Genomic DNA, 16,594 nt, shown 5'->3' on the forward strand with positions numbered 1-16,594 from the left:
CCTCAATCTATTTGTGTATGAATCAGAGTTCAGCAGTTATTTTTGTTCTAGTGGCCAGACATGCAACTGAATTACTGAAATCAGGTCCACCTTCTTCAGTCAAAGCTTTATTGACAAGCAGTGAAGGGTCTCTAATATTGCTCTCCTTTTTTTGCTACTCATTTATTTTGCTCCCCTCCTACTTCTTCAGTTGCTAATCCTTGCTCTTACCCCATCCCCGCCTCTCTGCTTCTCTCCTTACTAGTTTTTTTTTCTCCTCTCCTTACTGATACCTCATTCAGTCTTGGAGCAGAGTCACAAAGGAAAATGAACCAGATCATTTCAATTTAATTTTTCTGCTCTATGCCACCTGCAAGCAGAGGCAAGTTACACTGACAAGTAAGCTTGTATATTTCACTCTGTACTCCACCAGCACATGGGGGCAGAAGGGAGCAGAAAGCCTTTTAATGTGCCCCTGTCTGACATCCGTGACAAGGATTGCTGACCTGACTCATCATGATGCTAGGACCTATACAGATAGACGGAAATAGTCACAACACACAGAATAAACTGTGTACCCATGAGAAGAGAGAGCCAGAACAAGATTCAGAACATTTTCATACTCTTGCTTATCTCATGACATGACGTGTGTTGTATTTTTTCCTAGAGTATAAAACTAAATCAGCTGTTGGTGCAAAGTTAGATTTGTAATTTAGATGTACTGTTCTGAGGTTCACAAGGCTGTAATTAGGCACCAGTTGCTGTTTTCACTTTTAGTTGCACTTTTCTGGGATTCACTCATTTGCTCATCCTCTTCTGACCAAGCACTGCAGCCCATGGCACCTATGATCATCTGAAGACTCTTGAGTGCCTGTGCTATAGATGTGAAGATAAAAAGAGAATGGCAACTTTAACTCAGCAGCATAATTTTCTCTGATGTTGCTCATCATTTTAAGTATGCATCTGGTTTTACTAGCAAATTGAACTGAATTCTTTGTGTTCAGAACTAGGTGCTTGGCAGCTTTTGCAGCTGTCATTGGTGGCATGTGGAAAAAAGGGGGGTGTTTGCGGCTAGTTGGCAATGTGGCCAGAAGCATCTCAAAGGGCCAAATTCTGCTCTCAGCTGTCCTAGTTCTTACTCACTGAAATCTGTGGACTGCACTGGAGAAACTCAACAGAATTTGGACTTTACTATTGTTTTAGCTTCTTTTTATAACATTTGGGATAGAAAATAAATAATAAACTGATCTGCAGTTGGTGGTAGAAGTAATTTTTTCCCTGTTCAGTGGCCCCATTATGAAGTGGTTGAAAGGCAAAGTGAGTGTGTAAGTCTGGATTTGGGTGTGGAGTTGTTTTTGCCTCAGCCAGTCTTCGCTGCTTCCTACATGAAAGGTCACACTCTGTGGAGGAACCAGAATGACATCTGTCAGTCTAGCTCAGCAGTTCTCAACTAAGGGTCCAGGACTGCGAGCAGGTTTCAGGGCTGACTGACTTAGCTTTGCAGAGTCTCATGTGGCATGGAGCACATGCAGTTGCCCTGCTTGCTACCCCATAATGCCAGCCCTGGTTTTTATATAGGGGTGCGAGAACAATTTGCATAGTGGGAGCGCTGAGAGCCATTCAGCCAAATTGTAAACCCTGTATACGATGAAAACCACATCAAGCCAGGGCCTGCTGCTGTACCCCTAGTTCCTGCACCTATACTTTTATATGCAGAAAAATAGCTGTCATGACACAGGTGACCCATGCAATTTTTATAATGTGGTGGGGGTGGGAGGAGTTTGAGAACCTTGATCTAGCTCATTCGGACTCAACTAGACTTCGGTTTTCCAGGGCTATAAACTTATGCATAGTCTTATGTCAGATGAGGCAGAGGAAAGTCTCATTCCAAAAGAGTCTCCTTTGTTTTGAGTTGGAATTTATGATAGATGGGTCCTTGTTTAGACAGAGGTATCTGGGGGAAAGCACACGGGACCTCTTTGAAAGGACTGACTGGTGTTTCTCTTTAGTCCTGGTTGTTTGCTCACTGTTCATTTTTGTCAGTCCTTGAGCAAACAGAGTGAATACCTGGATTGTGCACTCATCGGGGTTTGAATACACATATATTACATACCCTCCTCTCACTAATCAGCATGACACATTCCTTTGTTGGCAAATGGTTCCAAAACAAACACAATCAGTTCACTTAATTAGCAGGTCTGTGGGCTGTGCTTGGCAGTCTTCTGACATCCGGTTCAACAATACAGAACAATGAAGTTTGCTGTCTTAGCCATGCTGGAGGGAAGGTCTTACAAAGTTATAAGCTTTTTAAGGGTATTTCCTTTCTGTGGCTTCTCTTGGGAGGCGCCATCCTGTGCAATGTAATGAGGCCACAGTGCAGGAGCAGCAAAATACAAATTGGCCAATCATATTAGAAGCCTCTTTCAATTTCTGTTTGATTTCCCCGTCCTCAGTTCCCGCCTCTGTACCAACCTTTCTTTATTTAAGTAAGCACTCATCAAGGATCTTTTCAGACTCTGCTTCCTTCGGGAGCCCTTTAAATAATCAGAAGTATATTGAAATACCAGTGAGTTGTTTGAAACTCCTGAGACAAGACCTTTAGCTGGTATAAGTAGTCATAGCATAATTTTCTTGACTGAAGCTATGACAGCTTACGCCAGCTGAGAGTTTGCCTTCTCTTTTATTGCTTGGAGTTAAAATGTATTCCAGGCTCAGTGGAAAAAAAATCCAAACAAAACTCATTGCCTCCTATTAAGGTTGTTAATTTATTGACCAGAGTGTCTTAAAAGCAGCCTTTAATGTCCCTGATTGGGTTTTCAAAGTTTTTTCTAATTTTCTGTTTTTCAGTACCCGGACACTATACCTTGATATAATCTGCTACTGCTTTTTCCGCTACGCAGCAGAAAGTTTATTTCTCTTAACCTTGAAATAAAGTAAAATAAAGCAGAAATGAAAATATAACATCCTTGTAGATTTAAATTTTTCTATAATAACTATGCCTATTTGTATTATTACCTACAACTTTTTAAAATGTCAGGGCTCTAAACCTCATGAGTTACCTTGGAAAACGTAATTGAGTCAAATTGAATGAAATGGTTAATTTATATCACAGTCTGCCACCCTTAAGTTGAGTTGTACTGTTCTCCATAAGTAGTTTTATTAGAACTTCACCCAAAATAAGTCACTATGCACTGTGAGTAGGATTAGCCTTTATAATGTTTTTCTCTCTTTCTACTTAGATAAATATTATGTCTTAGATATAATGCTACTCAATGAATAAGGTTCTGATCTTTCCAACACTTACATGAATGATTTTACTGCTGTGAGTAGTCTCATTGCATTCAGTAGGTTAAATCACTCACTTGTTAGAGGACTTTGTATCTATATTATGGAGCTGTTGAGCGTAGTTGTATTATGAATACTGTTATTAAGATTAATTTCTTCTAACTTTGCAAAGTTAATGTGCTTCCAATGTCAGTTCAGTTTTAAAAGTTTAAGGTAAAAATATAAAAACTTAGGTTTTAAATAGCAGTGCTATAAAATAGGCTTTATTGTATCACCTGCATAGAAGCCATTATAAGCAAGGGACTGGACTTGATGATCTCTCAAGGTCCCTTCCAGTCCTATGATTCTATGAAGCTTATGCCACATTCCTGCGAAGACTTATGCATATTCCTAACTGTATACAAAGACTTAATGAAGTCAGCAGGCTTATACTCATAGTCAATAAAGTTATACATGTGTATATGTGTGTTTAATTCTTTGCAAAATTACAGGTGTATTGTGTTATTGCTGCACTGCTATTGGAGAAGAATGAATTTGAGGCTTTCTGGGAATGTCAAAGATCTAGGCTGGATACAGACACTAAAATACATAGCATAGAGCACTTCCAGAAAAATCCCTTGGCATTACAAGAAACACATCCATCAATGTATTATTTCCCATCCCTTTCTTGTTGACTTCCATTATGTTTTATCCTGGATGACCATCACGAGGTTGACCAGGTCCCAAAGCTGCCTACTGGAGGCCCTGTGGTCCTGCCACACTACACCCCAGAAAAGCCAAAGAAAAGCCCTCCAGGCAGGCTAGAGTGGCTACAGAGGAAATGGCCAGTCAGGGGCCGGGAATGCCAATAAAAGACCCGGGGAGCAGAGCAGCAGTCGGGACTCTGAAGCCTTGAAGAGGAGCAGACCCAGGGCCAGCTGGCAGAGAGAGCAGCAGCACCATGGGCAGCTCCATGCAGATAGCTATTGAAGATGAACTATTATGGGCCCTGCTAGACGTGCAATACCCTGAGGCAGTGGTCACCAGCCAGTAGATCGGGATCTACTGGTTGATCTTGGAGTCTCTGACAGGTGATCTTGACTAGTTTGGCCAAGAGGCTATCAAATGCTGGCACTTCTGCTGCCTACTGCTGCATAGCTCCTGCCCTTTGCCTTGGAGCTGCTTCTGCTTCTGCACCTGCGTCCCTGATCACTCTTACTTCCAAGCCCAAATCCACTTATCTTTCTACCTCCCAGCAGAGATTGCACACATTCCTTCCCCTAGTGCAGAGACACTCCTCAGGCCAGGATCCCAATCTAACCTCTCCCCACTTCCCAGAAAAGAGCCCCTCTCCAACCAAATAATAATAATAATAATAATAATAATAATTAGTAATAACTCCTAGCTCAGACAATGCATCTTTCAGCCATAAATCATAAGTGCTTTACAAAGGAGGTCTTTATCTCCAGCCCCATTTTGCAGTTGGGGAAATTCCATCATCATAGCAACTCCGCTCTCTTTAAATCTTCCCTACCTCCAAGTACCGCCAGCCCTCAGGGCTCACACATCATGAGGTTGCCCTTAAAAATTATGGGATTATATTGTATGCATACTAAAGATGGTGTGCTTTCTCTTTGTCTTCTGGCTTTGACTACAATGGCTCTATGCCAGCCTACACCAGTTGTGGGACTGACTCAGTGTTTTTAATTCTTGTAAATACATTTTTAATGTTACTTTTCAGATTTCTTGTGCAGGAGGAATGGCCTCAAATGTGTCACATGCCTCTCCTCCTTCGTTTTAACCCTACAGAATCGAGCTAAGGCTGCCACATAACCCTTAATGCTCCCTGTTGAGTCCAAATCTGGAAATACACATAGATGAATGTGACACAAAATACCCGGAAATCCCATTGGCATTCAGTGTAGACATCACCAAGGGGGAGTTAAGGACAGGCTTAACAGAAGAAATAGTTCTCAGGGCTGCAGATTTTCTTTTCATTACCTACTTTTCTTGAGTTTGTTGTTATACTGTATGTTAATACCATCAATTCGGTAGATCAACCCAACTGTCATTAGAAACATCAGCTTGTTAAAACAAAGTGCTTTCCTTGCTCTTGAGCACACCTTCCTAGGAGAGTCTGAAGTGAATGTTGATTTTAGCTGGCTATGCCCAGGCATGCAGCAGACATGATTGTGTGTGTAGCGCGGCACCTTGCAAAGTAGTTTTCACCTGTGTTGAGTGGCTTCACATTGCTAGCTGAGTATAGCTGAGTGCTGCAGTCAGGAGTGAAGGTGTAAATCAGGAGTAATTCTGGTGCAGTCATATGGATTGTCCCTTGTTCGGGCAAGACAGAATCAGCCCACATTTGTCGTCTTCTTTGGCTCCAAAATGCTCATTTTAAACTGTAATATATTGCGTGTAACATACATTTGAAGCTAACCCAGCACCCCTTGTACAAATAAATGACTCTCGCATGGACCCCAGTTTTGCCATTCTAATGCTGAGTATGACCTTGTCTCACAGTGCTCCTATGGAAATGAAAGGGAGCGCTCGTGTTTGTTATTTCCACTCTTTTTCTTTTGTCTTATACCGTAATTAGTCTGTAAACTCTTTGGGGTAGGGACTGTCTCTGTGTTGTGCATTTGCATGGCACCTCGCACAATTGGGCTCTATTTCCTAGGTGCTGCCACAACACTTACACCAATGTAAGAGTAGCAGAATCAGGCTGTGTTTAATTTGGTTTATTCACATAGTCCATAGATGTTGGAACTGGCCAATATGCACATGTGCTTTGGGTTTGCTGTCAGAGTAAACTCTTCAGTCAATACACTGGGCACACATTGTATGCCTAACCTTCACTCTTTCCTTCAGTTTCTGCAACTATGAAACTGGGATAACGCCTGCCTCACATGAGACAGTCTGAGTAGTTGTCTGGTCTGTTCTTTAACCTCAGAGAACACAGTTATCTACTATATATTTGAGACCGTTTGTGTGTCTGTCCGCTAGGGATGTGAATGGTTAACAGGTAAGCATCACCCTTACGAGTTACAATTAACCAGCGGGAGCGGGAGCTGGAGCAGTCCCTCACCCACCGTGGGCAGGGGGTTGCTCCAACCCAGCCACCCCCATTTAAGCATAATGTTTAATTAGTTAACTGATTAAACAGGATTTTGCATCCCTACTGTCTTCCTGTGAGTCTGTTTGTTCAAGAACTCCTCCTAAATGGTAAGAGGTAGGACCACCAAATTTGATTTGCAGCTTCCTTTTATCATAACTTAAAGCTAGGTCAGGGTTTGATTGTGCCAGGATAGTGGGATATGCCTACAATGTGATTGTTTCTCATCAGATGGAAAGGGAGGGGTGTGATAAGAGGGTCATTTATACTCACAAATGACCACGAGGGGGGCAGTAAGCATGGGGACTATTATACCCCAGAATGATCACAGAGGACATTAAGTGTCCCAGCCCTGGGGAGCAGCCGCTGGCCAACAAGCATAGCCCCTGCAGACTGTGTGGTGCTTGCACTATCCAAACTGAGGAGTACAGTAATACCATACAATGCCCCCCCCTTACTTCTGTGCTGTTGCTGGCAGAGGATCTGCCTTCAAAGTGGAGTGCCCAGCCTGTAGCCATCACTTTTCAGTCATTCAGCTCTGAAGACAATGCCTTCACCAGCAGCAACACTGAAGTATGGGTGGCAATACCATATCCCCTTGCGACCCACCCTCACAATAGTCTTGAGGCCTCTTTTTGGGTCAGAACTCTCAGTTTGAGAAATGCTGATCTAAACACTTTTGTAATCTAAAAAATAAACAGTAGTAAGAACTACTGCCTGTGCAGGATCTGGGATAGTTTTAACCAGAACTCTATTGAAAATGAGACATTCATGAAAGAAACTTGAAAACTATTTCCGGCAGCTATATTTTCATGTTCGTTATGTTGAATGAGCAGGATCCTAAGGAGGAAAAATATGTGATCATGTGGTTAATGGCTGCATATGCCCAAAGGTGCTGAATTAAGAGTGCACAGACAACCTTCATTTTGGTATTTCCTAATTTAAGAATGATTGGTATAGAAATCTTACTGTTCTTTTAATGTGACAGGACCTGGAGGGGGCAGTATGTAATAATAAATAATAATAGTACCAATACAAGCATCTGACTTTTGGTTTGGGGATTTTGCTCTTCTCCATTATACTTTGTAACAGAAAACATGCTAATTCCCTGTGTTACTATGTGCCAATGCAAACCAGCACTCCAGAGCAAAATATGCCTAACTCATAAAATACCCTGAAGTATCAACAGACACTGAATTGGCCATAAAAGAGCATGAAAGGAGATAAAGCACCAAAAGGAGATGAAGTTATTTTAGATGCCTCTTAAAAGGTTGAGAGCCAGTATAAAAACAATATGCTACATTCACCAGCTCTTCAAAAGATGTTTGAAGAATAGGAAGGTACCATTATTAATGTGGAACATTGTGACATCATACATAACAAAGGAAACATGAAAGGCCTGAATAACTACAGACTCATCAACTTATTGTCAATAGTATACAGAACTCTCACAAAAGATGCTGGGACTTACAGCCTTTAACCATGAAAGAAGTCAGGAATCAGAAACAGCATCTCAATAAGGTTATGGAAGACATGACTAAATACGGCAAACTATTGCAAATGGTGTTTTGTCGGTTGCAAAACATATTGTCTCTATGGAGATAGAAGCACTATAGAAGAAATGGAAGACGAAAACAGTAGAACAGGTGAGGATCTTGAAAAACACCTGTAGAAACAGAGCAGTCCTGTCAGGTTTGAAAAGGAGAGTTGAAGCTATGGGTTTGTTTACGTTTGAGTTGGGAGATGTGATTCCAGTTTGTGTAGAGGTACTTGAACTGGGTCTGTTCAAGCAGTATGTCCACAGGACCATGAGCTACCCACCCATGTTCATAACCCAGAGGGTCAGATGGGCTCACTGGGCGTTAGGTGTGAAGCTGCCATTTGTGCTCATGAAAATCTCCCCCAAAGACACTGTAGGTCAAAGTTTCAAAAGTGCTCTGTCCCATCCAAGCACCTGAGCCAGTGAAGAGACTTTAAAAAGAGCTTGCTTGGCATGTTGGGAGTTGAAAATCTGACCTCTGTTGTGGGTATGGAGCAAGTCTATGCTTATGCCACAAAAGTCACTTCTAGCCTAGCAAAGATTTTTGGAAACCTGAATTAGGAAGAGTAGGAACACCAGGGAAATTGTGAAGTAATTGAACTGCCTTAGGCTGATGGATGATCTCTTTCAAATGAATAAGAAGGTTTGAAAGAGATTCAGCAAGGTTCACCAAGCTGTGTTTGATGTTTATGTTGTAGATTCTGCTAATTCAAATGTTAGGCATGGTCAGAAAATTGAGGTGATTTTGACTGTTTCATGCCATACCATCTGATGCCCCCACCAAATGATGGTGATTCCATTTACCAACAGCCATAGCATGGAGTCGAAACTCAAGCACCCATCTGTTACAAGGTGGATCAAAATACGATCACCACTATTAGTAACTTGACTGAAAGGATGGCATCAATACCAATACATAAAGCAAACATTACGTTAGGAATGAAAGGAGACTTGTTACCTTGAATTCGGTTCTTTCATGTCTCTGGCCATTTCAGCAAATATGAGAAAGTTTTGATGCACCAAGTGATGGTATATAATAGTGGGATGTTATGGTGCTAATGTTATGAAATAGTGTAAGAAGATTCCTTCTGTATAAAGAAGGATAAAAGCTTTGTGTTCCACTTCCTGTAATATATTACCATCATTAGCAAGGAACTGCTGAGCTTTTATAGAACTGACCAATATTTTTGCAAGTCCCTGATACAGGCCCAGATTCTTGCGATCAGTCTTGTGTGAGTGGACCTAACACTTGGTCAGAGCCAGCTTGAGGTCGGTGGATGCCTACAGAGCAGTGCAGCCTATGAAGTCTCCTGCACTTGTCAGTGAGGAGGGGAAACAGTGATGCAATTCTCCAAGGCTGACTGCTCAAAGGATGAGAGAGAGCAGGGATAGGGATATAAACATTGAGCCCAAGTCCCCCAAACTCACACATACTCTGAGTCTCTTATTCCATGTGCTTACCCACAATTGTTTGCATGGAATCCCTGGCTTTATTCTTCTAGTCTATCTCCTTCAAACAACAAATGTCTCACCTGTCTTTTGCTTTTTGTGGATCCCAACAATGCCTGTTGTATTTGTCCAAGGTGTTGCAGAATGATCTGAGGAAAGGAGCTCAAATGATGTATATAAATTGAGGATGGTTTGAAAAGGGGGTGCTGTTTCAGTTGTGGATGAGAAATGCCTTCAAACACAGGTGCTGCCTGTTGTTACAAAATACAGCTGCAATAGATCCAGATTCCAGGCATATTGATTGGCTGGTGAGATTGGGGGTGGCAAGGAGAGAAAAGAGGGACTTTTTTTCATTAATACAAATGTAGGCAGTGTTGAAGCCAGGATGCAAGTTGTACATAAGAACATAAGAATGGCCAGACTGGGTCAGACCAAAGGTCCATGCAGCCCAGAATCCTGTCTGCCGGCAGTGGCCAACGCCAGGTGCCTCAGAGGGAGTGAATCGAACAGGTAATGATCAAGCCATCTCTCTCCTGCCATCCATCTCCACCCTCTAACAAACAGAGGCCAGGGACACCATTCCTACCCATACTGGCTAATAGCCATTAATGGACTTAACCTCCATGAATTTATCTAGTTCTCTTTTAAACCCTGTTCTAGTCCTAGCCTTCATAACCGCCTCAGGCAAGGAGTTCCAGGGATTGACCATGCGCTGTGTGAAGAAGAACTTTCTTTTATTTGTTTTAAACCTGATACCTGTTAATTTCATTTGGTGACCCCTAGTTCTTATATTGTGGGAATAAGTAAATAACTTTTCCTTATTCATTTTTTCCATACCAGTCATGATTTTTATCTCACTCATATACCACTGTAGTCTCCTCTTTTCTAAGCTGAAAAGTCCCAGTCTTTTTAATCTCTCTTCTTATGGGACCTGTTCCAAACCCCTAATCATTTTTGTTGCCCTTTTCTGAACCTTTTCCAATGCCAATATATCTTTTTTTGAGATGAGGAGACCACATCTGTACACAGTATTCAAGATGTGGGCGTACCATGGATTTATATATAAGCAATAAGATATTCTCGGTCTTATTCTCTATTCCTTTTTTAATTATTCCTAACATCCTGTTTGCTTTTTTGACTGCCACTGCACACTGTGTGGATGTCTTCAGAGAACTATCCATGATGACTCCAAGATCTCTTTCCTGATTAGTTGTAGCTAAATTAGCCCCCATCATATTGTATGTATAGTTGGGGGGTTTTTCCAGTGTGCATTACTTTACATTTATCCACAATAAATTTTATTTGCCATGTTGTTGCCCAATCACTTAGTTTTGTGAGAGCTTTTTGAAGTTCTTCACAGTCTGCTTTGGTCTTAACTATCTTGAACAGTTTAATATCATCTGCAAACTTTGCCACCTCCCTGTTTACCCCTTTCTCCAGATCATTTATGAATAAGTTGAATAGGATTGGTCCGAGGACTGACCCTTGGGGAACACCACTAGTTACCCCTCTCCAATCTGAAAATGTACCATTTATTCCTACCCTTTGTTTCCTGTCTTTTAATCAGTTTTCAATCTATGAAAGGATCTTCCCTCTTATCCCATGACAACTTAATTTACCTAAGAGCCTTTGGTGAGGGACTTTGTCAAAGGCTTTCTGGAAATCTATGTACACTATATCTACTGGATTTCCCTTGTCCGCGTGTTTGTTGACCCCTTCAAAGAACTCTAATAGATTAGTAAGACGTGATTTCCCTTTACAGAAACCATGTTAATTTGTGGAATGTCGCAGTCAGTCACTTATGACATTTATATGTTAGGTTTGACTTTTAGAGTTCAGTTCAAGTGAGCTGCTGTCTCCATCAGTTATGAAATGGTGTTCAAGCTGTGGGGTCCCTTGCTTATGTAGGTGGCTGAACCATTTTATTGGGTGTTGTATTTTCTTCAATATTAACATGTGAAGGCTCCTACAGCACAGGAAATGCATATATTTGTAGTATTACAGCTAGAAAGAAACAAAATAAATATGGCTGCAAAGATTTCTTCTGCTAGACAGCTCCTCAATCCTCAATTGCCTGTAACAATAAGCAATGAGTACAAAATTGCTATGGAGTCAGTGCATGGTGTGTAAAGCAGTGCTGATGTTTCAGAGCACTGTGAATCTTTTGGAATATAGGCTGTCATGTTTAGTAGTGTGCTCTGGACCAAATGTAATCAGGAGCACCTGCAATCTGAGGTCACGTTAACCAATTATTGGCAGCAACCCACAAGCACTTAACAATGATTCCTAGTATTGATCTCTGCCTCATGGCAACTTGGAGAAAGTAGAAAAGCGTTCTAATAGTTAAACATCAATTTGTAGCTGTTGAGAAATCCATGCCCATATGTTGTCCACATTCTGCATGCGCGGAGATGGTCTCTCAAACAGATTGTCAAGAGGAATCACTAGGCTGGGAGATTTAAGCCCAGCAGCCATTCATGTTTTTGGTGGACTCTGTTAAATGAGATTTCTGTATGTAGAAAGAAGTGCTGTGTTGGAAATATTCCTACAAGGGATCTCGTTTTCTGTCATCCATGGAAGATATTTCCTAGTGAACTGAGATGTGAACAGTCAGTTGATACTGGTAACTGTTGGCAGGTTGATTTCATTTGTGTATATGGCTTGGTACTCTAGGATGCTGAAAAATTGCTGAAAATCATCTTTTGTGTTCTAAGGTACAGTGGACCTGATTCTGATCTCTTGGTTGTTTTGCCCTAGTGAAGTCACTTGCTTTCAGTGCAGTTACTCTTGTGGCAGTGCTAAAATTGGAATATGCACTGGAGACAAACAGACGCATTCTCTAGCCTCCCACCTCCTGCATAGAGCTGGAGCAGCAGCGGGCAGCCATGTTTGACTGCACGAACTAGAGATCTTTTGAGTTCAGTGTTATGTCAGTGTTATGCGGGAAGCACCGCAGTGTGTGTGTGGGAGCCCTGCGGCAGGGGCTGAGGCGGTGCGGGAAGCCCCACAGGTGGGAGTCCCTGGGCTGAGGGATCCAGCCAAGACTGGCAGCACAGCTGGCTGAGGGCAGTGAGGATTGGATAGGGCCAATAGCAGAGCTGGAAGGTGCCTGGGACCTCACCTGGTCTGGCAAATTCCCTTATTTGAGACTTGGACCATGGAGGTCCCAGCTGTAATAGGAAAATTCTTTCCACTGTGTCTGGGAGAAATGAGAGTGGTTTGCTAATTTCACGAGCAATCCCTGCCTGAGCTTCTTGCCTACTTACCAAGTATTTGATAAATACATTTGTATTAATTCTGAAATCTTTAATCCTTATTTTTTCCCCCACAAATGACCTTTGGAAAGCAAGAGCAGGTGCGGTTACCTCCTCTATCACCCTTCAGGCATCCATTTCCACAGTGCCTGATAAGTTTTGTCACTTCCCCGAGTACTGGGGAGAATTGTCAAGAGAGGGAAGGGAGTGGCACTGAACACCAAATTACACTCCTCACCAATCATTAACCTCTAGCAACTTATAGAGAATTGTAAATCACTGACTAACCAGGGAGAATTACTTGATAAACTCACCATAGCGTCAGTTTGGAATGATGAGGTTTGAAAGGGCATGGCAGTTCTCTCTCGTTCGCTTGAATCTGTGCAGGTGTGTAATACATGCATGTCTGCACGCAGAAGCACATGCTTAACTTGACGCATGTGAGAATTCCCGTTGAATCAATGGCACATGAGGCTTAAGTTGGATATGGGTTGTGATTCTCCCAGAAAGCCAAATCTTGAGGCAAGGTAACATCATCTTTAGTGGGAGTATGGGGTCTGCCTTCAGCTGGTGTACATTGTCATAGCTGCATTGACGTCAGCAATGTTTCCTTTGGTCCTTCTCCCAGCCGTGGGGCAGAGGAGTGTTGGACAAAGCTTATACCTGCCATTTAAAGTGCCTTCAGGAGCTGAGTACATGCAGCACACGTGCATGAAGAAATGGCTAGTTATGCCTGCATTTCCTCCATTGGTGCCACCTATGGATGGTAAGAGGCTGGTAATTGGCTAATGGTGTAGTCGATACAAATTGTCGATAGTCAGTACAGAATATCAATTAGTTCATAAGTGAAGGCTCTCAGTCCTGGCTTGCGCCGGTCCAGGAGCTGCCTCTGCTGCGGCTCTGCAGTTTAAATGTACTAAGAGCCAGGTGTGCAGGCAGCCCAACTCTTACTACATTAAAACTGCAGAGCCGCAGCGGGGGTAGTTCATGGACCGGGCACAATCCGGACTGAGCAGTCCCAGCTCACAGCAGCCCAGGCTAGCTGCAGGCAGAAGCTGCTCCAACAGGGGCTGCTGCCGGAGCTGCCTCTGCCCATGCGAGCCTTGGTCTGCCATAGGTAGAAGCTGCTTCGCAGCAGCCTCCCCTGCCTTCCTCCCCATGGTGTTGCCTCTGATAGAGGCATCAGTGTGGGGGGAGAAGGTGGTACTGCGGAGATGGTGCTGGGGAAACTGGCTTTTAAGCCGGCTCCCCCCAGCACCAGCTCCTGCTCCTGCTCCTGCCCCCTGCTGCCACTGATACAGAGGCAGCAAGGGGAGAGGGAAGTGAATAGTTGAGTACTCGACTGGACTACTTGATAAGCTTAGACTTATTGGGGAGTCAAGTACTCGACTACTCGCTTACATCCCTAGTGCCACTCCCATTATTTAGAAATCATGAGTTGGACTCTGAGAACCAGTCAGTGGACTTTAAAATCTTGAGACATCTTTTAAATAAATTATGAGGGTGAGGTATTTGCCTCCTGGTTCTCAGCCATTAAGGCATCACTTGCTTCCCATTTTCAATCTTTTCTCCGCAACCCTGGAGGTCAGAAACTTGCTCCTATTCAAATGAAACCTGTTGCTCTCACACAATCACCTGACTCCAGCAGCTGGGAATGAAAGAAAACCTCACATATCACAAGATTTATGATGAAGTCATGAGAACTGACCATGCCTTTACATTTGAAAAGGGAGTTGCTTTAAAGACTCATCTGCTCCTCTTGGCTTTATTTCATACACGTATTTCATCTAAGATTACGTATCTCTATCCCTTTGCTTGTTTGGTTGCAAAGCTGCAGCTACCAAACCTGTGACATGTCTGTCCCTACAGCACTGAAAAAATGAGAATTTAAAATTGCTTAATTCTCCATAATTATGGTAATGTTGCATGACCCTTATTAACATGCTCCACAGCAGTACCTAATCCAGTACTAGTACACTGATATCATTGTCTCTGAGGCTACGTCTAAACTACACCCCTCTGTTGGCAGAGGGATGTAAATTAGATGTTTCGAAAGTGCAAATGAAGCAGGGATTTAAATATCCTGGGCTTCATTTGCATAATCGTGTTGTGGCGCTGTTTCAAACAAGCTCCATTTCAAAACTGAAACCGCAGGTTAGATGTGTTTTTTTTGACAATGGGGTGCTTTTTTAAAAAATCCTGTACTCCTCGTTTTTTGAGGCGTACAGGATCTCTTGAAAAAGTGCCCCGTTGTCAAAAAAAAAAACGCGTCTAAACTGCGGTTTCAGTTTCAAAATGGCGCTTGTTTGAAACAGCGCCACGATGCGATTATGTGAATGAAGCCCGGGATATTTAAATCCCTGCTTCATTTGCACTTTCAAAATGTCCAATTTACATCCTTCTGCTGACAGAGGGGTGTAGTTTAGACACACCCTGAGTGGTGAAATAACAAACTGCTCAGTTTGCTAGACTGCTGGGTGTCCTCTAAATTATCAATCACATTTTTTTAAAATGTTCTAATGGAGTTACCATTACAGTCCTGTAGTCGGAACTCCTGCATAACACAGGCTATGCAAACTAAAGCAGAAAACTTGCCTTTTATAAAATAGCAAAGGGAGAACACAATCTCGCTATAAAAGATAAATATTCCTGTTCCCTACTGAGCCTTGACATCGACACTTAAAAAGATAAACACTCATCATGGTTGTAATTACTGTTCACAGAGAAATCCTGGAGTAGATACTCGCCAGCTACACATGGACACATTGATTTCAATAGAGCTGCATTCATGTTTTACAGAATCTGGGGAGCTTGTCCTCTGTGCATGCCCATGTAGTGCCTTTTGCCTCCTTTTACCATTATTCATTATTATTTATTTGTATTATTGTAGCATCTAGGTGCTCTAGTCATGGGCCAGGATCCCTCTTTGCTGGATGCACACAGAACAGACAGTCCCTGCCCCAAAGAGCTTGCAATCTAAGCCTAAGACAAGAGACAAGTGGATACAGACAGGGGAGAGTGCCAGGAAGCAATGAAACCACATTGGTCAGCATGACGAGCTGGGCACTCAGCACACCACGGCTTGACCACTGCCCCGTTTAGTGGAGGCACGCAGCAAAGAAGAGTTGTGAAGAGGGAATTGAAGGAGAAGCAGATGTTCATGGGGAGCTCCTCCCAAGGGTGCAGGGCAGCATGGGAGAATGCACGACAGTGCTTGCTGGACAATTTAACAAGATCCAATCAAAAGCTGGAATCGACCTTTCCTTACTGAATGAGAGGACAGGAAGGGCATTGAAAATGAAGACAAGTAGCTTATGTTAGGGGTGCAAAGGGTTAAGCGGTTGCCTGGTGAGCACGCCCCTTACTGGCCACACTTGGAGGGGCCCCGTGACATCCACCTTCCCACCCTATGGATGGGACTGGTGGGAATACCAGGGGCCTGGCCCGGGGCGACAGCAGGGGTCACCCCCTACTCGCCATGGTAGTGAAAGCTGGAGCGACCTGTTCTGCTCCACCCCGCCGCCCCCTGCCCTTCAGCAGCAGAAAACAGAGCATCCTGGCCCCAGAAAGGTGTGCGGGGGGGCCTCTCCCCTGCTGCGCCCCACGCCAGGCTCCCAGCTAATCTCCCGCTCACATTGCTCAGAGGAAGGGGCATGGAGCAAGGGCAGGGCTTGGGGGAGGGGTGGAATGGTGTGGTGCCTGAAGCAGGGGGAGGGTTGCTCTGGGCCCTGCACCTGGGGCACTGGAGGAGTTGCCTCAAGCCCTGCACCACCTAGGGACAGCCCCAGACATGAGACTCTGAGAACTTAACAAGGGTTTTAGCTGTGTGGATGGATAGGAAAAGTCAAGTTTTAGGGATGTGAAGCAGAAAGAATCTGCAAGACTTCGCTGTGCAAAAACACCTAAGCTGCAGAACTGTCCCAGCAAGCATCTCCTGCTAAAATCAGCTGTTGACATGTCTCTTTCATTAACAAAACGAATTGGTGTTTGCAG

The 16,594-nt window shown here is 43.3% G+C and overlaps 1 protein-coding gene across 12 annotated transcripts in view; it reads left to right on the top strand.

Annotated features, from left to right (window-relative positions):
- PLEKHM3 (pleckstrin homology domain containing M3) overlaps positions 1–16,594 on the top strand; it is a 148,865-nt gene that overhangs the window by 100,001 nt on the left and 32,270 nt on the right. The window contains exon 9 of one of the 12 annotated variants that reach the window (XM_075934373.1): positions 2,827–14,686. The exons of 9 other annotated variants lie outside the window; for them this stretch is intronic. In XM_075934373.1, the coding sequence (XP_075790488.1) occupies positions 2,827–2,911 (85 nt within the window). In that variant the 3' untranslated portion in view covers positions 2,912–14,686. 2 more of the 12 variants (XM_075934375.1, XM_075934376.1) reach the window with 2 other exon arrangements.

Source organism: Pelodiscus sinensis, chromosome 7 (genome assembly GCF_049634645.1).
Source record: "Pelodiscus sinensis isolate JC-2024 chromosome 7, ASM4963464v1, whole genome shotgun sequence".
Classification (NCBI taxonomy): Eukaryota; Metazoa; Chordata; order Testudines; family Trionychidae; genus Pelodiscus; species Pelodiscus sinensis.